This window comes from Cetorhinus maximus, chromosome 10, assembly GCF_964194155.1.
Source record: "Cetorhinus maximus chromosome 10, sCetMax3.hap1.1, whole genome shotgun sequence".
NCBI classification, from domain to species: Eukaryota; Metazoa; Chordata; class Chondrichthyes; order Lamniformes; family Cetorhinidae; genus Cetorhinus; species Cetorhinus maximus.
The window spans coordinates 65,619,111-65,642,535 of record NC_135888.1 but is presented as its reverse complement, the minus strand read 5'-3'; the positions used below and the strand labels follow the sequence as shown (position 1 = coordinate 65,642,535).

The window sequence follows — 23,425 nt, the reverse complement described above, 5'->3', positions numbered from 1 at the left end:
GGTGATGAGAGAGGATTAGTGCTATTTCCCCTCCGTTCCCCTCCTGCCATGCACAAGTCCTGCTGGAAGTGTGGATGAGCCACCACTAGATGACACTCACAAGCCAGTGCTGTTGAATTGTGTGTGAGGCATCCAGAAATGATTCTTTCCTCCTTGTGGCAAAGGTTCAAGTGCCGAGGTTCCACTCACCACATCACAAAGCCACGGGCGAGGTAGGGAACTCAGAAGCTGGAGGATGGCGAGGGCTCTAAGGACCAGTGCACACCCTCCCCTACTGCTTGTTCACCAGTTAGATTTGAAAAGTTCACCAAAGAGATTCTTCAAATCCATCTGCTCTGTAGATGTCGGAAATAACTGAGCTAAAGGATCCCACACTGGAGTGTTTTACATTTGGCCTGTGCAGGAGCCAGCAATGTCACAATATAAATACAAGACTTCTTTTTTTATTAATAAAATTATTTGAATTCTCATAAATATTTTGATGAGAAAATATCATCCAATTACATCCTTTGTACATAGTGTTGTCTTTTTATCTCATACTGTTGGGTATATGTACAGTCACGCACTTCCATACCTCAGTGCAGAGGTGTCCAGATATTTGCCTGAAAATGATGGATTAGACTAAAGGGTTGAGCAAACAAGCCTTAATTTAGTTTTTCAGATTGGCGCTGATCCCAATTTATTTACCTGGGTCCTGGTTCTGGATCACTGAATTTCAGGAGCCAGGCCATTCAGAAGAAAAAACATTAGCTGGCTTTTGTTTGTTGTGAATCTTCATTTCTTAATGAGACTGAAGTTTGTCAAAAAAGCTGAACTGAGTAAAGTGTTGAGAAGAGATAATTTGGCCAAACATTACAAATTTGGGCCAGTGTTGTCCAGATTGTTAGGGTTGCTACTTCTGTGAAGTTTAAAACAGAACAGTGTGGCTGGGCCTGGGACTGAAGAGTGAGTGGAACTGTAGCTTGAGTTGTTTTTTGCTTTTTCTCCTTGCTTTGCTGATGACAGTCTTTGAAAACCTCAGCAAGCTCACAGCAAAAGGACCCTGACCTCTTGAGGTGCGAATGTCTAGCTGAGCAACGGGCTATCTTAGAAAGTCAAAACTTTACATCTGCCTTGTTTTACATTTTAGACATTTCTGGACACCTCATTCAACGAATAAAAACTGGACTGTGCAGAACAAAAGTGGACAAGTAGCAATCCTGTCCATGAGTTTAGAGAGATTAGTAGCATAGAGAAACAGGATAAACAGACCAAACAAAGGCACCATTCAGAATCTCTTGGAGATAGTTCAGTCCAGGCGCCCCCAGCAGCCACCTCTCCTACAGCGTCCAGGTCTTTCAGCAGAGGTATAGACCATGATTGCTTCAGTCCGCCCCTGTAGCCAAGTATGGTTTCTGTCAATGGTGAATGGCCAGAGGGATGCCACTTGAGGCAGAGGTACCAGAGGCTCAAAGAGACTTCTGAACACTGGGCTGCAGGCAGTGTGTTCACATTTTCTTTTTAAATACATGATGGGCAATGAGATTAGGAGTCAACGTGCCATTTAACACTTGGTGTTCTTTCTTTCGTGAGAGCCCCGGGATGGCATAGAACAGTGCCAGGATCGAGGCCTTCACAGCTAGCACTGATAGTGGAAGTGTTGATGCTGGTGGATCTTCCCCTCTGTGTGCGCATGGGTGTGGGTGTGGAAGTCCGTGTAGATCTTGGGGTACATTTTGGGGGTGACTGTGGGCACCATGGCGGGGGCTTGAACCAGCAGGTGAGGCTGGGCTGCCACTGTGAATTCTGGGTTTCCGATTGGCACGCAGTCTTTGTCCAGGACCACACAGTCCCGCTGGTGTCGGTGCGGGGGTGGCACAGACCCGTGCCTCCTGGTCTGGCAAAACCAAAGCAGAATCATGCCGGAGATGAAGATGGCACCAGCTGGGATTCCAATTATTACTGGCCATGGTAAGCCACTGGCCGCACGCGAAGAGGTGGTTGTCTTCTCGATCTTGGGATCTGTGGCAAGCAACAGTCCAGGAATAACATGAAAAAGAAGAGGAAGAAAAGCAATTACCACAGTGTTTCCAAGATAAAAGTCAGTATTTATTGGGATAGTGGAAAGTTATTTGGTGGCAGTGGTTTGGCAGAGAGATGTATATCTCCAAACATTCGCACAAGTTTAGCAGGAATTTCTCACAATCATGACCAAATTCATGGCATCAGGTTGAGAGTGCAGAATAACAACCAACTGCACTATTCTCAATGCTCTCAGACCAGGTGCAGCATGGTTTGTACGTAGAGTACAGCTCCCACCGTGCTACCTCCTGGACAAAGTGTGTACACTTCCAGATCAGATGAAGTTCTTCTATCCTCCCCCCAGCAATGTACTTTTACTTTTGAAGCAACTGCTCACATTTCCATTTGTCACACCTACCATTTTCATTCTCTCAGACTGAGTTTGCCAATTTAATACCAACTAATGCTGAAGTGGGGCAATTTCGAAGCTGTGGACTTGTGCCCAATAAGTTCTGAGCTGGTGCCTGGCCTGAGTCTGCCTAAACTCTCCAAGCATAGGGTTTGTATAGCCAGCAAAGAGAGAGAGCTTTCATCAAACTCATATCTGGGATAGCAGACAATGTTCTAAGCTCGTCTACTTTTTCATTTGTTGCTACATTGGTAAAGGGAAAAATCTTAAAGAAAAGCTACTTGAGGAAGACATTGGAAACTCTTACGCAAGAGTGAGAGGCGTTTAAAAGACCCTTACAAAGAGTTTTGGGATTTATTAATCATGATGGTTGCCATACTGATGAGGATTAGGAATTACATTGAGCAATTTCCTCTCTCCCTGTTCTATTTGGAGAGGTTCCTGAATCACACCTTCTCTAAGTAGATTCCTCAGCCCAAGGCAAGAGCAGTTGATGGTTGACCCACCTGGAAGCACAGTGAGAAAGGCACTGCGAAAGCTGTAGCCCATTGTGTTGGCCCCCAGACAGATGTACATGCCGGAGTGGTCTTCTGTCGCCCGTGCTATCAGCAGCTTGTTCAGGTAAGAACCATCTGGGCGGAACCAGACATCACCGGCTGGTAGGACCACAAACTTCTGCCCCCCAACCTCGATAGTGGAGTTGTACTTGTTCTCAGTTCCGTACTCTACGCGTTTTAGCCACTGGACGACAGGCTTCACATCACTGCGCACCTTACATTGGAAGGACGTTGTGCCTCCATATTCTACTGTTGTGTTGACTGGATGAGTGCCAGTTAAAACAGGTTTGGACCTTGTCCTCTCTGCAAGAAAAGAAAATTGAATAAAGACTAAAAATGATTGGAATTAGATAAACTTTGTGGGTTTTTTTTTTCCCCATCAGAATTTGCTTTGCTTTTATGTCTCACCAAGGAGATTATATACTTTGAGGGTACAATGGGGAGGAGGCAAAGTGGTAAGTGTGTAGTCATTTTGCTTCACCCGTCATATGAGATGGATGACACCTGATGGATCAACTGGGTTTTTTGGAACATAGGAGCAGAAGTAGGCCATTCAGCCATCGAGCCTGCTCCACCATTCACTACGATCATGGCTGATCATCTACTTCGATGCCTTTCCCCCCACACTATCCCCATATCGCTTTAAGTCATTGGTATTTAGAAATCTGTCAATTTCTGCTTTAAACATACTCAATGACTGAGCTTCCACAGTCCTCTGGGGTAGAGAATTCCAAAGGTTCACAACCCTCTGAACAAAAAGAATTATCCTCATCTCAGTTCTCAGTGGCTTCCCCCTTATTTTGAAATTGTGTTCCTTGGTTCTAGTCTCCCCAGCTAGGGGAAATGTCTTACCTGCATCTATCCTGTTGATCCCTTTAAGTACTTTGCAGGTTTCAATGAGATCATCTCTCATTCTTCAAAACACTAGAGAATATAGCCCCAGTTTCCCCAATCTCTCTTCATAGGACAGTCCTGCCATTCTGGGAACAAGTCTTGTGAACCTTCATTGCACTCCCTCTATGGCAATAATGTCCTTTCTGAGGTAAGGGGACCAAAACTGCACACAGTACTCCAGGTGCGGTCTAACCAAGCTTCTATACAATTGAAGCAATACTTCACTACTCCTGTACTCAAATCTTCTTATCATAAAGGCTAACATACCATTAGCCCTCCTAATTGCTTGCTGCACCTGCATGTTAGCTTTTAGTGATTTATTGATGAGGACACCCTGGCCTCTGGTACATCTATACTTTCTTATCTTTTACCATTTAAGAATGCACATCTGTTCCTCCTGCCAAAGTGGATAACCTCACATTTTTCCACATTATATTCCATTTGTCATATTCTTGCCCACTTACTAAGTCTGCCCAAATCTCCTTGAAGTCGCTTTGCATCTTCCTCACAACACACATTCCCGCCTAGATTTGTGTCATCCGTGAACTTGGAAATATTACATTTGGTCCCCACATCCAAAATCATTGATACATATTGTGAACAGCTGGGGCTCCTTGATCCTACTGATCCTTGCAACTCCCACTAGTCACAGCCTGCTCACAGGAGAATGACCCATTTATTCCTACTGTTTTCTGCCTGTTAACCAATCCTTAATCCATGCCAGTATATTGCCTCCTATTCCATGTGCTTTAATTTTGCTAACTAACCTCCTGTGGGGGACTTTATCAAAAGCCTTTTGAAAATACAAGTATACCACATCCACCAACTCCCCTTTATCAATTCTGTTAGTAACATCCTCAAAAAACTCCAACAAGTTTGTTAAACATGATTTCCCATTTATAAATCCAAATTGACTGTGCCCCCCAATCAGATCATTATTATCTAAGCGTCCATTTATCATATCCTTCATAACAGATTCCAGCATTTTCCCTACTACTGGTGTAAGGCTAACAGGTCTGTAGTTCTTGTTTTCTCTCTCCTTCCCTTCTTCAATCGTGAAGTGACATTTGCTAACTTCCGATCTGTTCCAGAATCTATAGAATTTTGGAAGATGATCACCGATGCATCCACTATCTCCATAGCTACCTCTTTCAGCACTCTGGGATATAGAATATCTGGTACCAGGGACTTACCAGCCTTCAGTCCCATTAATTTCTCCAACACAACCTTCTTACTAATACTAATTTCCTTCAATTCCTCAATCTCCCTAGTCCCTTGCATCTCTAATTCTGGGGGATTTCTTGTATCTTCCTGTTGGGACTTGTGAATGCCAGCTGCATGCTTGTTGAGGGCCAAATTGGTAATGGAGTGATCAGCAGACACTTCTTAGGTGGAAAACAATATGTTTATTGACAAGGTTACTCAGCAGCTACTCATGTGTGCTTTCACATCAAACCCTGTCTCCATACTATTGACTTCAACTACAGACCGCTGACTGCAGAGGTAGCCCCGCTACTCCTCTATTGGTTATACAAGATCATGTGATCTTCATTTATAACATCCTTCTTAAAGGTATACTACACATTAGATAAGAGGTGTCAGCTGTGGCTCAGTTCATAGCACCCTCACCTTTGAGTCAGAAGGTTGTGGGTTCATGTCCCACTCCAGGACTTGAACAAAAAAAAAGTCAAGAACTGTGAATGTGCTCGAAAGAGTTACACATTAGATAAAACCATAATTGCCACACTTCCTCAGTGAAGACCGACACAAAGTAATCATTTAGCTTCTCTGTCATTTCTCTATTCCCCATTATAAATTCTCCTGACTTTGTCTTAGCCAAATGTTCCCTTTTTATATACCTATAGAAGCTTTTACAGTCCATTTTAACGGTTTTTGCTAGTTTATGTTCATATTCTTTTCTCCCTTTCTTTATCAGTTTCTTTGTCCTCCTTTGCTGTATTCTAAAATACTCCCAATCCTCAGCAACTTTATAGGCTTTTTACTTTAATCTTATAGAATCTTTAACTTTCTTTGTTAGCCACAGTTGACTGACTTTTCTTTTTGGGTTTTTGTACCTTGAAGGAATGTATAGTTGCTATAAACTATGTAATAATTCTTTAAAGACATTGCCTGTGTACTCTCATACCTTTTAATGTATTTTCCCAATCCACCTCAGCCAATTTGTCCCTCATATCTTAATAATTTGCTTTGTTTAAATTTAATACTTGGGCTTCAGATTGAACTACCTCACTTTCAAACAGAATGTAAAATTCTATCATATTATGGTCACTCATCCCGAAAGATTCGTTTACAACAAGATTATTAATTAGCCCTTTCTCGTTATATAATACTAGATCTAAAATAGTCTGTTCTCTAGTCCGTGCCTCAACATACTGCCCTCAAAAATCATCCCTAAAATCTCCAGAAACTCGTCCTCCACAGCATTAGTGCTCATCAGGTTTACCCAGTCTATATGCAGATTGAAGTCACCCATGATTACTGTATTACCCATGCTACATGCTTCTCTAATCTCCTAAGTAATATCATGCCCCACATTACCACTACTGTTTGGTGGCCTATAAGCAACTCCTACCAATGTTTGCTGCCCCTTGCTGTTTCTTAGCTCCACCCAAACAGATTCCATATTTTGTTCTTCTGATTGAGATCCTCCCTTTCTCATGTACTGATCCCATCCCTTATTATCAGCGCAACACCACCTCCTTTTCCTTTTTGCCTGTCCTTTCTAAATGTCGAACATCCTTGAATATTCAGTTCCCAGCCTTGGTCACCCTGTAGCCATGTTTCCATAATGGCAATTAGATCATATACATTTACCTCTATTTGTACCTTTAAATCATCTACCTTGTTGCGAATGCTGCTTGCATTCAGGTAGAGTGCCCTTAATTTTTATTTTTGACATTATTCCGCATTCTAAGCCTAAGTTAATGCTCACTTTTTTCTCACCTGCCTTGTATTTTCACTTGCTGCTTTTCTACTTCCTGTTACCAGCTTTACTTCCTTCCAATTTGAGCTACACCTTAAGTTCCCATCCCCCTGACAAGCTAGTTTAAAACCCTCCCCAACAGCACTAGCAAATCTCCCTGCGAGGATGTTAGTCCCAGTCCTGTTAAGGTGTAACCTGTCCATCTTGTACATGTCCCACCTGCCCCAGAACCAGTCCCAATGCCCTAGAAATCTGATGCCTTCTCTCATGCAATTCTCCAGCCATGTGTTCAATCATTTAATCCTCCTATTCTTATGCTCACTAGCATGTGGCACTGGGAGTAATCTTGAGATTAGTGCTCTTGAGGGCCTGCTTTTTAATTTCGTTCCTAACTCCCTAAAATCTGCTTTCAGGACTTCAGCCCTCTTCCTACCTGTCATTGGCACCAATGTGGACCACGATCTCTGGTTGTTCACCCTCCCCCAGAAGGATGTCCTGCAGCCGCTCTGTGACATCCTTGACCTTGGCACCAGGGAGGCAACATCATCCTGAAGTTACATTTACTGCCACAGAAACGCCTGCCTGATCTCCTGACTTTTGAACCCCCTTTCACTATTGCTCTATTGTTCTTCCACTCTTTTTCCTCCCCGCCTGTGCAGCTGAGCCACCCGTGGGGCCACAGACTTGGCTCTGGCTGCATTCCCCTGAGGAACCATCGCCCTCACCAGTATTCAAAATAGAAAATTGATTGACAAACAAGATAGACTTAGAGGACTCCTGCATTACCTGCCTGGTTCTCTTAGACAGCCTGGTGGTCATCCATTCCCACTCTGCCTGCACACTCCTAACCTGCAGCGTGACCACCTCCCTTAACGTGCTTTCCACGTAGTTCTCAGCCCCGTGGATGCACAACAGTGAGTCCAGCCACTGCCCAAGTTCTGAAACCCAGAGCTCAAGCTTCTGCAGCTGGCTGACACTTGCTGCAGATGTGTTAGTCCAGAACACATGGTGCATCCATGACTTCCCGCATACTGCAGGATGTACATTCTGCTCGGCCAAGCTGACCTGCTATACTGTAACTTCAAAAACTATTTATTACAATTAAAATAAGTAGAATAACTTACCAATTGCTCACCAATCAGCTTCTTCCCCTGCACCAAAGTAAGAGCCAGCTACTGGAGGCTGAAAAAAGGTAGAAAAAGAAAAGAGCACCTCCCTCACCAAACTCCCAGCTTGACACTCTGTGCATTCGAAGCAGCACTCAGGACAGACCAGACAGCGCTGAGGAAGGATTGTTTTTATACTTTCTGAGAAACAACTGATTTAAGCTTCTGAAAACCAGTTTAAGCTAGCTATCTAAATAACTAGCTGCAGCTGCCCTCAGAGAGCTTGTATACCCCTGTTGTAAGGTTGGAATAAAACTTAACTTCTCTTAACTTAAGGAGTAATTTTAGTTAATTATTAAACTAAAGAGAAAATATTGAAAAAAAAGCTAGACTTTAGACAGCAATTAACCCTTAAACTCCCTCACTCATCAGACTCACCAGCTCTCACTGAAGACCCTGTCTGGTACGAGAGTTGATAATATTAACATGCTGGTGTGTATTCCTTCTTTCTGTAAACTACAGCGTTACAATAAGGAGGCTAACATTAAAGCACTCGAGGGAGGAATTTGAGATAAGATGGTTATACAATAACATTACTGACAGCTTTAATTTTTTTAGTTTTATTATTATTTTTCCCACCTCTCTGCCCTACTTCAAGTTCCCCTGTTCTGCAAACAATTATCTGGCTGAAATGGAAGCTCCCCCTCCGTCAATGCTAACTCTACTGTCACTTAATGTCCATGACGGCTTCCTCCTGATGATAGTCTATCTGACCTCTAGCAAAGGATTATATGGCTGCACGGTTGGGGGATTGGAGTGCTAAGTGCCCAGTATTGAAGCTCCAACTATCGTGAGTGTGGGGCTGGCTTTGTAGACCTTTTAAGTCTTGTTAAACATGTCAATGTTTTGCATGACCCTCGTTGAATACTCTGACTCCCCACACTCCCAACATATTAACATTTAATATCCATGTTCTGATCTATAAATCTCTCCCCGGCTCCCTCCACTCTAACTCTGCAACCTTCACCAACCCCAAATTGCCTCCCAAACACTCAGTTCTTCTTCCTTCAATCTTCTGTGAATCCCCCCCTTCCCTTCACCTAACCAACAGTGATAGGGCCTTCAGCCATCTCAGTCCTAGGACTCCCTCTCTAAACTGCTCTGGTTCTGCATTCTCACCTCTGAGTCAGAAGGTTGTGGGTTCAAACCCCACTCCATAAGACTTTGAGTACACAATCTAGGCTGACATACTAATGCAGTAATGAGAGAGCACTGGACTGTCAGAGGTGCCACCATTTAGATCTTTCATTCTTTGGCAGGATGCAGGACCAGCATTTATTGCCCATCCCTAATTGCTCTTGAACTGAATAGATTGCTAGGCCATTGCAGAGGACAGCTAAGAGTCAACCAAATTATCGCCAACCAGGTAAGGATGGCAGCTTTCCTTCCTTAAAGGGGATTAGGGAGGTTTTTGTAACAATCAACAATGGTTTCATGGTCACCATTACTGAGACAAGCTTTCAATTACAGATTTTTATTATTAATTCATTCAATTTAAATTCCACCGGCTGTGGGATTTGAACCCATGACCCCAGAACATTAGCGTGGGTCTCTGGATTACTAGTTCAGTGACATTACCACAAGGCCACCATCTCCTCCATGAAAATGAATCCAGGCAGTGCCTGCCCTCTTAGGTGAAGATAGAAGATTCTATGGCATTATTATGAAGAAGAGCAGGGAGTTCTTTTTGTCCTTGCCAATATTTATCCCTCAATGAATATCACTGAATCAGATTACCTGGTCATTATAGCCTTGCTGTTTGTGGGAGTTTGTGTGAAAATTGGTTGCCTCATTTCCTTCATTACAACAATGACTACACTTCAAAAGTACTTCATTGGCTGTAAAATGCTTTGAGATATCCTGAGGTTGTGAAAAGCTCTATTTAAATGCAAATCCTTCCTTTTTTGATGCTAGCTCTGGTGACAACAGCAACTTACCAACAACATCAAGTTTATATGTGGCGTTGATCTCCCCCGCTGTGTTGAAGACGCGACATGTGTACTTCCCACTGCTCTCAGGCTTTAGATTCCTCAGGCTAAGTGTCCACCTGTTCCTCTTGTTCTCGGAGAGCCGCTCGTCATCCTTCCACCACACAATGTCTGGGCGAGGGTTCCCACTTGCGGTGCACTTCAACCGGACTGAACTGCCAACAGGCCGTGCTATCACTCGCTGACGCATTTTGCTGGGCTGCGTAAACCTTGGTTTAACTGTGTGGGTGTTGGAGGGTGGGGTAGCAGAAAAAGGAGCCATCAACACACTGATGCTTGTCAAGGTCATCGTTTAGCACAGATTAAAACTGGGAGCTTGGGAACCCACTCCCTTTTCACCCCACCCCCATGCCAGGAACTGGCACCATCAGCAGCAGCAAGCTGCCTGGTCAAGTTTAAATAAGAAAAAAGATTAAAAAGAGTGTAGGTGCTGAAAATACAACAATAAAAACAAAACACACAAAGAAGCTAGAAGTACTCTGCAGATCGTTCCAGTGAGTGTGGCAAAGTTATCAGAGTAGCTAAAGCTCCCTCTGGAGTATACGGGGCATTTCTGTGACAGGACCAGCATCTTTGAGTCATTGCTATCTACACGCTCTGGTTTTGAATGTGTGTTTAACTAATTGGTGTCTCTGCTCTCCTCTATGCCTCCTAGCAACTGGTAATGCACACCAGTGGGCATATCCTGATTTGATGTCTTGTCTGATGAGCTAAACTAATTAAGGTTAGCACCAGCTTCGTCTAGAATAGTTAGGGGATTTCAGCACTCCAAGTGCATGGAGTCTGGAACTATGGAAGAGGCATATGATCCTAGCAAGAGGATAAAGGCAGACATCTGAAGGCAGACATCAGCAAGATGTGTGACACATCCAGGGCACTCTCCTGATGAAGTGGACTTGTCACCTTGGAATTGGAACCTTACCAAGTTTCATCCCGTTGTTAGTAATCAAACCTATGCGTAAAAATGTGGTTGCTTACAGTAGAAGCGATTGGCACAAAATTGCCTTCTTCCCTTGGCAAAAGGAAGGATTGTGAAGAAGAGAAGCAAACTCCCTCCCTATTTTGTCTTATCATGCATTCTCAGGTCAGGAATCGCTGGATTACGAGGCAGAGTAAACCTTCCTGGATTATGCTCTGTCAAATACTTTCCGGTCAAAAATACCGTGCAGAACAGACAAAATTAGGCTCCCCCTGCCCCCACCACTTTGCCCTAACAATGCGCTTTATGCTTAACTTCAAAAGATGCATCTATTGTACCTTTGTGACAGCTTATTTTCCAACAGCAGGGTATTTTCTTCTCTCTCTGTGTGAGAAGAGGCATTTTCCTGGCAATTTTATACTGAGTTCGAAACAATTTGCTCCTGTGGACTTTGACCCAACAGGTACGACATGGAACAGCAGTGAGGCCATCCTAAGTCTACTTTGGCTTCAGACACTTCAAGCTGGCAAACTTTCAACCTGTCAACCTGCACCATGTTAGAAGCCAGGTCTTGCTACATCATGCATCACGTTTTCAGTGGCCACCTACCTAGCTGCTTTCCTGTGGGCTCCTCACTTGCAAATTCAGATTGGGGTCCTTCAGGAAGGGGCTGGCCGCTGCTTACAGTACTGCTGTCATCTGTTAAAAAAAAACACACCACATACTTTAACTGAATGGACAGCATCTTTCCACTGAGGAACTGTCCCTGGAAGGAACCCTGTGTATTGTTTTACTCAATGATTTAAGCTGATAGTCAACGTGTAATTCAAGCAGCCATTACCAACCCAGATCCAGTCTCTTTGCCCATTCTTTTGTCCAATCCTCACCTTCCAAACTTTAAAGGGGGTAATGAAGACCACCAGAGAACTGACAATCTTGGTTCCTATGGTGTGCTTAGTGTGGCCTAACTCCAGATGGGCCAATGAGTTTGAGATATCCAAGGCCAATGTATTGTGATACAGCTTCCCCTACTGTGCCACAAACTCAATATTAAATTATAAAAAATAATCTAAAATACAAGAGATGTGAGTCATGTGCCAGTGGAACTGTATTACTGGCAAATGCAGCACTTTAATTTGGAACTTGCAAAAGCTTGTTGCCCCAAGATTTCTTGTAACTCACCCAAAGAAGATTTATTTTCACTTTTTTTTTTAAAGAACCATTTCGTCTCCAATTCTTAGCTATTCTTGAAACTGAAGTCAGTTTTTCTGCTGATTTTAATTTGATGAATATTATTCTTGGATTTTTCCCATTTCAAGAAAACAATTTTGAAATATGAGGTCCGATTAAGAAGAAGTAAGCTATTTTTAGACACTGCGTTATCTTTTGTTAATTCTAGCACTCTTTTCCTCTGGTTTTATCACAGTTTTCTGTCCCTCTCCAATACAATCTACTCTATAGATATCATCTGATGATAAGTTGACAGGTAAACTTCAGGCCTCCGGTAGCCCAAGAAAATGTTCTTCAAAACCAGTGCTATTTATAATACTGCAAAGGTACAAAATCACTTGCTTAATAAAGTCAAGTTGGCTATTTAGCCCCTCGAGCTTATTCCAACATTCAGTGAGATCATAGCTGATCTATACCCTAACAGCAGTGGCTCACTATCCCTTAATAACCTTGGCTAGCCAAAATCTATCAATCTCAGATTTTAAATTATGAATTGATCCAGCATCCATTTCTTTTTGTGGGGAAGAGTTCCATACTTCTGGCACTTTTTGAGTGAAGAAGTGTTTCCTAACTTCTCCTTAACCTGAATTGTCTGGCTCTGATTTTACGATTATGTCCCCTTGTGCTAGACTCTCCTGCAAGCAGGATAAGTTTTTCTTTATCCGCCCTATCAATTCTTTTCAAAATTGTATAACCTCATTCAAATCACTCCTTAACCTTCTATATTTCAGGGAGAACAACCCTAGTTACACAATTCTCCTCAGAATTTAACCCCTGGAGCCTTGTGACATTCTGGTGAATCTGCGCTGCACTCCCTTCAATGACAATATACCCTTTCTAAGGTGCAGTGTCCAGAATTTTATACAGTACTCCAGATATGCCTTAACCACACCTTCGTATATCTGGACAAAAACTTCCTTCACTTTATTCAAGCCCTCTAGTTCTTCTTCTTCAGTTCTCTACCTGAAGCCAGGTCCGACCCACAGTGCCGTGACCTCCACCATGAGTAGGACAAGGAGGCAGGTCCCGAATCCACCCCAGTCAGAACAGGGATTGAATTCCATGCTGTTGGCACCAATCTAATCCACTCCGGCCATCCAGCCAACTGGCCCCCCCAAGGAGTGCTTTTCCATGCATGTTGTAGCCCGGAGCTCTGTATAGTGATGGTAGAGGCTCCAATTTCCTTCCATCACAGGGCTGACCAGGAATCTCTCCCACTCTTACTGCCTGCCATTGTTGTGTATTGGTAGGATTTACAAGTTGATACTCAACCTGTTTGGCCGTATTATGAACACACTTAAGGTGACTATCAAGTCCTGGAGTGGGACTTCAACCCAGAGCCTTTTGCTCAGGGGCAGCGTTGATGCCAACTGTGCCATAAGACCTGCCCCTCTAGTTATAAAGGCTAATATTCCATGAGCTTTTCTGATTATTTTTTTGTACCAGGCTACTACATTTTAGTGATCTGAGTACATGGACTCCTAAATCTCTTTGGATTTCCACTGTTCTTAAGTCTTCACCCTTGAAAAATGTCGTTGACTCTTAAATGCCCTCTGAAATGGCCTAGCAAGCCACTCAGTTGTATCAAACCGCTAAAAATAAGTCAATAAGGAATGAAGCCGGACGGACCACCCGGCATCGACCTATGCACAGGAAACGATGACAGCAAACTCAGCCCTGTCAAACCTGCAAAGTCCTCCTTACGAACATCTGGGAGCTAGTACCAAAATTGGGAGAGCTGTCTCACGAACTAGTCAAACAACAGCCTGACATAGTCATCCCCACGAAATCATATCTTACAGACAATGCCCCAGACACCACCATCACCATCCCTGGGTATGTCCTGTCCCACCGGCAGGACAGACCCAGCAGAGGTGGGGGCACAGTGGTATACAGTCAGGAGGGAGTTGCCCTGGGAGTCCAGAATGTTGACTCCTGATCACTTGAAGTCTCATGGCACCAGGTCAAAAATGAGCAAGGAAACCTCCTGATGATTACCACGTACTGTCCCCTCCAGCTGATGAATCAGTGCTCCTTCATGTTGAATGCCACTTGGAGGAAACACTGAGGGTGGCAAGGACGCAGAATGTACTCTGGATGGGGGACTTCGATGTCCATCACCAAGAGTGGCTCTGTAGCGCCACTACAGACCGAGCCAGCCAAATCCTAAAGGACATAGCTGCCAGACCCGGTCTGCAGCAGGTGGTGAGGGTACCAACAAGAGGGAAAAACATACTTGACTTCATTCTCACCAACTTCCCTGCCGCAGATGCATCTGTTCATGACAGTATCAGTAGGAGTGATCACTGCACAGTTCTTGTGGAGACGAAATCCCGTCTTCGCATGGAGAGTACCCTCCATTGTGCTGTATGGCACTACCACTGTGCTAAGTGGGATAGACATAAAACAAGTCTAGCAACTCAAGACTGGGCAACAATGAGGTGCTGTGGGCATCAGCAGCAGCAGAATTGTACTCAACCACAATCCATGACCTCATGGCCTGGCATGTCCCCCACTCTACCATTACCACCAAGCCAGTGGTTCAATGAAAAGTGCATCTGTGGCAGGGAAGTTGGTGAGAATGAAGTCAAGTATGTTTTTCCCTCTTGTTGGTATCCTCACCACCTGCTGCAGACCGGGTCTGGCAGCTATGTCCTTTAGGATTTGGCTGGCTCGGTCTGTAGTGGTGCTACAGAGCCACTCTTGGTGATGGACATCGAAGTCCCCCACCCAGAGTACATTCTGCGTCCTTGCCACCCTCAGTATTTCCTCCAAGTGGCATTCAACATGAAGGAACACTGATTCATCAGCTACATGCTCCAGGCATACCTAAAAATGAGATGTGAACGTGGCGAAGCTATAACACAGGACTACTTGCGTGCCAAACAGCATAAGCATCAAGTGATAGACAGAGCTAATTGATTCCACAACTAACAGATTGGGTCTAAGCTCTGCAGTCCTGCCACATCTGGTCATGAATGGTAGTGGACAATTAAACAACTCACTGGAGGAGGAGGCTCTGCAAATATCCCCATCCTCAATGATGGGGGAGCCCAGCACATCAGTGCAAAAGATAAAACTGAAGCACTTGCAACAACCTTCACCCAGAAGTGCAGAGTGAATGATCAATCTCGGCCTCCTCCAGAGGTGCCCAGCATCTTAGATGCCAGTCTTCGGCCAAATCAATTCACTCCACATGATACCAAGAAATGGCTGAAGGCACTGGCTACTGCAGACGCAATGGGCCCTGACAATATTTCGACAATAATACTGAAGACTTGTGCTCCAGAACTTGCCGCGCCCCTAGCCAAGCTGTCTCAGTACAGCTACAACACTGGTATCTACCCGGCAATGTGGAAAATTGCCCAGCTATGTCCTGTACACAAAAAGCAGGGCAAATCCAACCCGGCCATTTAGTGCCCCATCAGTCTACTCTTGATCATCAGTAAGGTGATGGAAGGGGTCATCAACAGTGCTTTCAAGTGGCACTTGCTTAGCAATAACCTGCGCACTGATGCTCAGTTTGGGTTCTGCCAGGGTCACTCAGCTCTTGACTTCATTACAGCCTTGGTTCAACCATGGACAAAAGAGCTGAACTCCAGAGGTAAAGTGAGAGTGACTGCCCTTGACATCAAGGCAGAATTTGACTGAGTGTAGCATCAGGGAGCCCTAGCAAAACTGGAGTCGATGGGAATAAGGGGAAAAACTCTCCGCTGGCTGGAGTCATAACTTTCACAAAGGAAGATGGTCGTGGTTGTTGGAGGTCAATTATCTCAGTTCTAGGACATCACTGCAGGAGTTCCTCAGGGCCCAACCATCTTCAGCTGCTTCGTCAATTACTTTCCTTCTAACATCAGGTCAGAAGTGGGGATGTTCGCTGATGATTGCACAATGTTCAGCACCGCTCACGGCTCCTCAGATACTGAAGCAGTCCATGCCCAAATACAGCAAGACCTGGACAATATCCAGGCTTGGGCTGACAAGTGTCAAATAACATTCATGAAACACGAGTGTCCGGCAATGACCATCTCCAGCAAGAGAGAATCTAACCATCACTCCTTGATATTCAATGGCATCATCATCACTAAATGCCCCACTATTAACATCCTGAGGATTACCATTGACCAGAAACTGAACTGGACTAGCCATATAAATACTGTGACTAGAAGAGCAGGTCAGAGGCTAGGAAGCCTGTGGCGAGTAACTCACCTCCTGACTCCCCAAAGCCTGTCCACCATCTACAAAGCACAAGTCAGGAGCGTGACGGAATACTCTCCACTTGCCTTGATGAATGCAGCTCCAACAACATTCAAGAAGCTTGACACCATCCAGGACAAAGCAGCCTACTTGATTGGCACCCCATCCACAAACATTCACTCGCTCCACCACCGGCGCACAGTAGCAGCAGTGTGTACCATCTACAAGATGCACTGCAGAAACTCACCAAGGTTTCTTAGACAGCACCTTCCAAACCCATGACCACCTTCATCTAGACGGACAAGGGCAGCAGATTAATGGAAACACCACCACCTGGAAGTTCCCCTCCAAGACACTCACCATCCTGACTTGGAAATATATCACTGTTCCTTCACTGTCGCTGGGTCAAAATCCTGAAGCTCCCTCCCTAACAGCACTGTGGGTGTAATTACACCTCATGGACTGCAGCGATTCAAGAAGGCAGCTCACCACCACCTTCTCAAGGGCAACTAGGGATGGGCAATAAATGCTGGCCCAGCCAGCAAAGCCCACATCCTATGAATGAATAAAAAAAAAATTGTCTGCTGCAGTTTTTGCCCAAGCATTGTTGTTTCTGTCTATGTTTCTGTCAACAGTACTTACTATTCCACCAATCTTTATATCATTGGCAAACTTGAATACATGGCTTTCTGTTGTATAAACTAAGTCATTAATAAATATAGTGAATCATTGAGACGTTCGACAGAGACATTTGTTGGTTGTCACTTGTCACTTCCTTCCAATTCGAGTACATACCCTTATCCCTACTCTCTGATGTCTAATGCCTAACTAATCGCCTAACCAGGTCAATCATTAGCCTTCAATTTCATGAGTTTTAACTTTAGTTAACAGTCTCTTTTGTGGAACATTATCAAGCGCTTCTGGAAGTCCATATACATTCATAAACTACATTTTTGACTACAACTTTGGTTATTTCCTCAAAAACAACTATTTAGTTCGCTGCCCTTCATAAAGCAATGTTGACTGTTTCAAATTAGTTCAAATCCCTCTTTAGTGCTCAGTCATATAACTTCTCCACAACAGCTGTTAATCTAACAGGTCTATAATTTCCTGGTTTCTGTCTCACATTTTTGAAATAATGGAGTTACATTTGCAATTTTCAATCTGAAGGGGCAATTCCTGAATTTGAGAGAGTTTTGGGAGATTACAGTTAAAGCATCTGCAATTTCCTCAGCTACTTCCTTTAATACCATGGAGTGGAAACCTTCAGGTCCTTAGTCTTTAGTGCTGGTATTTTTTCTAATATTTTCTTGCTTATGATAACTTTAGTAGAGTTCTAGTCCTTGATTTATTATTAGTTTCCCTTGAACGTCATGTAAATTATCCTCTACCGCTATAGTCTTCACGACTAACGCAAAGTAATTATTCAACAGGTTTGCCATTGGCTTATTTTCATTTGCAATACTATCTGCATCTGTAATTAAAGGGGTCACATTTCCCATAAAAACATTGTATAAATGTAAAGACATTTTGTGTTAATCTTGATGTCTTTTCAAGTTTCTTCTCACATTCCTTTTTGCAACTCTTACTATCTTTTTTTGTCTCCCTTTTTTGTTCTTTATATCCCTTCCAGTCCCCTGGATCTTGACTGTTCTTTGCACTTTTGCATGTTTTCTCCTTTAGTTTTATCTTATCTTTCACCTCTTTTGTTGACCTCGGCTGTTTCATTTGGTAAATAGAGCTTTTTCCTCTTAGAACTATATACTGGTCCCGTATTAAGCTAAATTCCTTTTCTGAACTCTGTTCATCTGTAGTTGTATCTGATAACAGGTTTAAGCGGTTTACTTTCATCAGTTTCTGTCCCATCCTGTTAAAGTTAACTGTATCAGAATTAGAATCTTAGTAACCATGTTATGTTTCGCTTTTTCAAACCTTACTTTGAATTCAATTATATTATGATCACTGCCAGATAAATGTTCCCTTACTGTTAGATTATTAACTAAGTCTAGCTCATTCCTGAATCTAGTATGGTGTTTTCTCCTGTTGGCTGCAGAACCTATGCTGCAAAAAGCTATCCTAAAAGCACTCAAGAAATTCACTATCTTTGGGACTTGAGCCGTTTTGCTCTTCCTGATTGAAATTAAAGTTTCCCATTTAAGAAATCTCTGCTTTTTCCTACAAGCCCCTGGATGCAACACAATCTGCCACTTCAATACTGCTATATCAGGAAACTTGTAGGCTTCCTTCCATGATGGTTTCCTCCAATGCAGGTTGCTCCAATGACGGAACCTCCTCTTGGAATGTCCAGCGAAGGGTTCATCCCACAAAGCATTGTTCCATGAGGGGTCCTCCTATATTTCTGGGACTGTGAATTATTAGTTGAACATTTCCAAGGTAAGTTGTTCCCATCCTAAATTCTGTTTCAGCTCACATCTTCACTGCCAATGGACAAGCTGCTCCCATGGCCGAACCAGTGCGTCCCATTGACCTGATTGCTTGGAGCAGGAATTACTGCCTTGCTTGTTTCAGCTGACTAGCTGCCCCATTAGCTTAGTGACAAGTCAACATCATGGTAGCTGTTGTAGTGAATTTTTAACAATGCATTTTATAAGTGTTTAATCTTTATTGCTCATTAATGCCACAAATGTTTGTGTATGACACTAAGTGAAGACAGGATTGCATTGAGTTTAATGCCCTCCCAGTCAAATTGCTAGCATTCACAGACTAGTTCACATCTGTACATATTTTGAATAATAACATAATATAACTGCCATAGCTGTCTATTACGTATTAGTATGCAAAAGAATGCTCATAATATCACAATATCAGTGACTCTGCTGCAAAGAATTAATTCCACACATATGTGGGTCCACTGGAATATAGTGGATGCTTTCAAATATCTTTACTTTCCTCCTCCTTCAGCCCTTAAATGGTTAATGGCCTTGCTCCATTTGACACAGAACAAACAGCGACTCTGAAGTGCTGGTATTCGATCGGAATAGACGAGGCAAGCACTGACTGCCTGATGGTACACACCATCCTAGAATTCCCCTAGGATTAAGTTGCTTTTAACAAATACCATGACTTCATGGGAATCTGACCAAGTGCATTCATGCACACTACTGGAGCCATCAGGATCCTTTCCTCCCCTTCAGAATCTCCCCTTTTTAGATTACATTAGCGAGGCAGAGGGGCTTGAACTGGTGCAACTGCATGTTAGGATTTTAATGCTTAGGAACAAAAAGAAAGGGTAGGATGAGCTTAGGTACAACAACCTGCATTCGCCAAACTATGTTTTTGAATTAGGCAGGGCCACACAGAGGTTGTGGTCTCTTTATAGGAGGGAGGGGGAATCGGACATGCGTCAGGCCTAGTGGTCCACTGTGCACCCTGTCAGCAACTATAGGCGGGTGCACGCCCTGCTCGCTTGGCAGCAAAGGTGGATCGACCAGGCAACAACTTCAACTTGCACCTATATAAAGTCTGGGTTTTCAAGAGATTTTTCAAAAGTGAGGAGGGAAATACGGAGGAAGGTTTTAGGAAGGTGCAAAATCTTCTTCACCAACCCGGTCAGGGCCAAGATTAAGTAGACCCAAGATTGTGAAAGACCTGTAACTAATGGTTGAATTGCTGCTGGATGAGTTCTGAGAGAAAGAAATAGATTGGGGATGCGTGAAGCTGTAAGGGTAGAGCAGTGTAAGTCGGGGTGAGACCACGGAAGACTTGTACATGGGAACAAAGATTTTAATTTGCTCCAATGATGGAACAGGAAGCTAGTAACCTGGTTGTTTTTTTTGAGTGAGGTGTGGGGTGGGGTGGGTGCAGGACATGTGATGACAGCAATGTTGAAAGGGAGAGGTACAGTTCCTGAGGCAAGTTAACCTAGAGTTCATGTGTTCTGCTTACAGAACTGTCTCCAGAGATAATGACAGAAATTGAAACAGAATTGACAAGGTTACTGCCTCAAGAGACCACTAAGCAGCAATTTTTACTTAAATCACTTGGTGGGAATGGTGTGGGCTCAGGTTTTACTCTCCACTGACTCCAATGCCTGGGTTTTCAATTGCCAGCAATGGGTGTGGGCGTATTGTGAAAATCACAATCCCGGGGGCAGTACTGGATCCTGCCATCTCCGGAACGCGACGCAAGCTTCAAAGGGAAGGGGGAATGGGAACCCACACGCATCCAATTAACATCGCATTGAGCTCCTTGAGGAGATTGTTAAGGGGCTAGGAGGGTGAGAAGGCAATTTTCAAAGTGAAAAACATTGAGCCCGAACAATTTGATGCATCTAGTGCACAGCTGTGAGATTCAAAGCAGGCAGAAGTGAATTTTTAAAAAATGTTGAAACAGGTTGGGGACTGGGGGCACTTACTTTTGACCGAGGGCTTTACCTTCATTTTGCCGCTTGACCACTTTAGTGCTCAGTAAGGCCTTGGTCGTCTGAGGAGCTGCACCTGCTCCCTTCTGAAAAGCAGTAGCAGGCCCCAGCATGGCTGCTGTCTGCCTTTGCTGCTTGGCGCTGCAGGCAGCTCCCGCCTCCTGGTTACACTTGGTGCCACTAACTGGACGATGAGCTCGTTTCTGGCCCATTGGGCACTTCATTCTAAAATGGTGTTTGTGTTAGTGATACAGATGTGGCATGAGGTCAAGGCCTGGAAATTATCCAGGCTTCTGGTTCCCAACTCCAATTTGAAAATCTAGCCCCTTGAGTGTAAAATGGGTTTCTAACCTGAATCCCCCTTATCCCGCTGGGTAGCTGTTTAAAAATCAGGACAGTAAAGTCACCCACAGAATGGAGAGCAAAAGCCTAAAAGCACAGACCAGTCTGCCACCCTTTGTGGAAAAAAATAAAGGAAAAAGGGATAAAAGCCTGAAAACACCCCAGCATGGGTGTCAGACATTTGCTTTTTAAAAGCTCACTCTGTTCAGTGGGAGAGGTTGCTGACTATTTTTCCTGGCCTAACTTGTGCAGCACCAGGGCTGAATGAGGAAGATTGTTCCTCACAGTGCATTTTTCCACACTTTGACCTGCCAGATGCACTAGCCTGTTTCCATCATCAACACGGTGAAAGTACAGCAAGAACTAAATCAGCCAACAAATTTTCAGCCATCATGAGCCCACCAGACTGACTTCAATTACCCAAAGGAGTGACTGACTGATACACAGTGTCTTTCAAACAGTGGATAGACTTCACTCAGCTTATCCCTGAGAAATAAGAGGTGAAAAAAAAACTTGAATTTATACAGTTGTGCCTTTCCTGACCTCACAATGTCTCAAAGCACTTTACAGCCAATGAAGTACTTTTGAAATTGAGTATCGCTGAAAAAAGGATGTGTCGAAGCTTTTCATCTTGTACTCATCAGGACATTTGCAAGAATACCAAATTTAAAGGGAACAATTTATACTTGGTGAGAAGAGAGTGCTGATTGGTTAGCAAGTGCACTCTGTTTGCCAGGGGGCTCTGTACTACTGTCTACCACAAGCCTACCTTCATTGGTCAATATATGCGTTGGGATTCGTACATTTCCACGTGCTATAAGATTGTCCCTATTGGCAATCTCAAATAGGATCCAAGCCAATTGCTCACCATGCAAGCTTGATGCCGACATAGGGCACCTTAAAGCCATCCTGCGAGATAATGGCTACCCTGATCAGATCATTGCTCGCTGCATATTGCATAAACTCATGAATGGACCTAAGGCCGCCACTTTCAGTCCTGAAAATGCCCAGTCTACCTCAGATTACCCTGGAAGGGTAAGGTGTCTCAAAAATTTGAGCAAGTTTCACACTGCTACTATGCAGTAACAACACGAGTTCATCACTAACAGGATGCTGCAGTCAAGCCAAAAAACATTCTGCTTATCACACAAATGAGTAATGTGATATATGAATTTCAGTGCCGGTGTGATGCTAGCTATATAGGCTGTACATCCCAAAGATTGGTGGATCGTATCAAACTGCACGTACCTTTGGCTGTTCACAACAGGCAAGGTACTGATTGTACTCATGGAACACTGGAACTCCCTAACAGTGCTGTGGGTGTACCTACATCACATGGGCTGCAGCAGTTCAAGAAGGCAGCTCACCACCACCTTCTCAAGGACAATTAGGGGTGGTCAATAAATGCTGGCCTAGCTAGCAATGCCCACATCCCATGAATGAATAAAATAAAACCCAACCAGCCCATGCTTGCTAAACTCAAAACACAATGTCCAACATTAGATATGATTCTGCGATTGGACAACATTTGCTAAATAATCCTGAGTGTCCCAAGAATTACACTGACAACCAATTTAAGTCATTTTATTAGTCAGGCTCGCAGTGTGGCATGTGTGTGTGTACTGGAAGCTACATATATTAATACACAGGACCCTGTTCTTTGCAGACAGAAAGAACATGTACACATATTGCGCCGGTTTCAACTAAACAAAATAGGTGACAGCCATTCTCTGGTTCATTCCCCAGGGCAATGATTTGACCAACCACAGTCAACCTGCCTGGTTTGAATTTAAACAAAGCTTGGCAGTTAACTGCCAGTCATCAGTTAACTGGTGGTTTCTCCATGGTAATGCCTCTACCAGTCAGAGTCTATTTGTCAACCAATCAGTACTCTCTTAAAGTATAAATTGTTGATCCCTTACATTTGGTATTCTTGTGACTGTCCTGATGAGTGCAAGACAAAAAGCTTTGACATGTCTCTTTTTTTCAGCGATACTCAAGTTCTGTACTACCAAATGACTACTTCTGAAATGCAGAAACCATTGTACATAGTAAATGTGGCAGCCAATTTGCATGCAGCAAGCTCCCAGAAATGCGATCATGGTTGAGGGATAAATATTGGCCAGGACAGTAGGGAAAACTTCCCTGCTCTTCTTCCAATAATGCCATGGGATCTTTTCCATTTGCCTGACGGCAGATGGCATCTCGATTCAACATCTCATTCAAAAGGCAGCTCCATCAACAGTGTAGCACCCCCCCATTGTTGCCCTGGAATGTCAGCCTGGATTAGGTGCTCAAGTCTCTAGATTGAGACTTGAACCCACAACATTCAAACTCAGAGAAGAGGGTGCTACCACTGAGTCACAGCTGACACCTGATAAATTAGAAATAAGCAAG

At 43.7% G+C, this 23,425-nt stretch overlaps 1 protein-coding gene across 3 annotated transcripts in view; it reads right to left on the bottom strand.

Annotated features, from left to right (window-relative positions):
• Window positions 1-435: 435 nt before the first annotated feature.
• The window catches only part of LOC144685736 (fibroblast growth factor receptor-like 1), a 150,099-nt gene continuing 127,109 nt past the window's right edge, over window positions 436-23,425 (bottom strand). For 2 of the 3 annotated variants that reach the window (XM_078550562.1, XM_078550564.1), the window contains 4 exons: window positions 11,488-11,577; window positions 9,909-10,178; window positions 2,917-3,270; window positions 436-2,001 (listed from right to left, as the gene is read on the bottom strand). In XM_078550562.1, the coding sequence (XP_078406688.1) occupies window positions 1,619-2,001; window positions 2,917-3,270; window positions 9,909-10,178; window positions 11,488-11,577 (1,097 nt within the window). In that variant the 3' untranslated portion in view covers window positions 436-1,618. The remainder of the gene's footprint in view (window positions 2,002-2,916; window positions 3,271-9,908; window positions 10,179-11,487; window positions 11,578-23,425) is intronic. The other variant, XM_078550563.1, reaches the window with a different exon arrangement.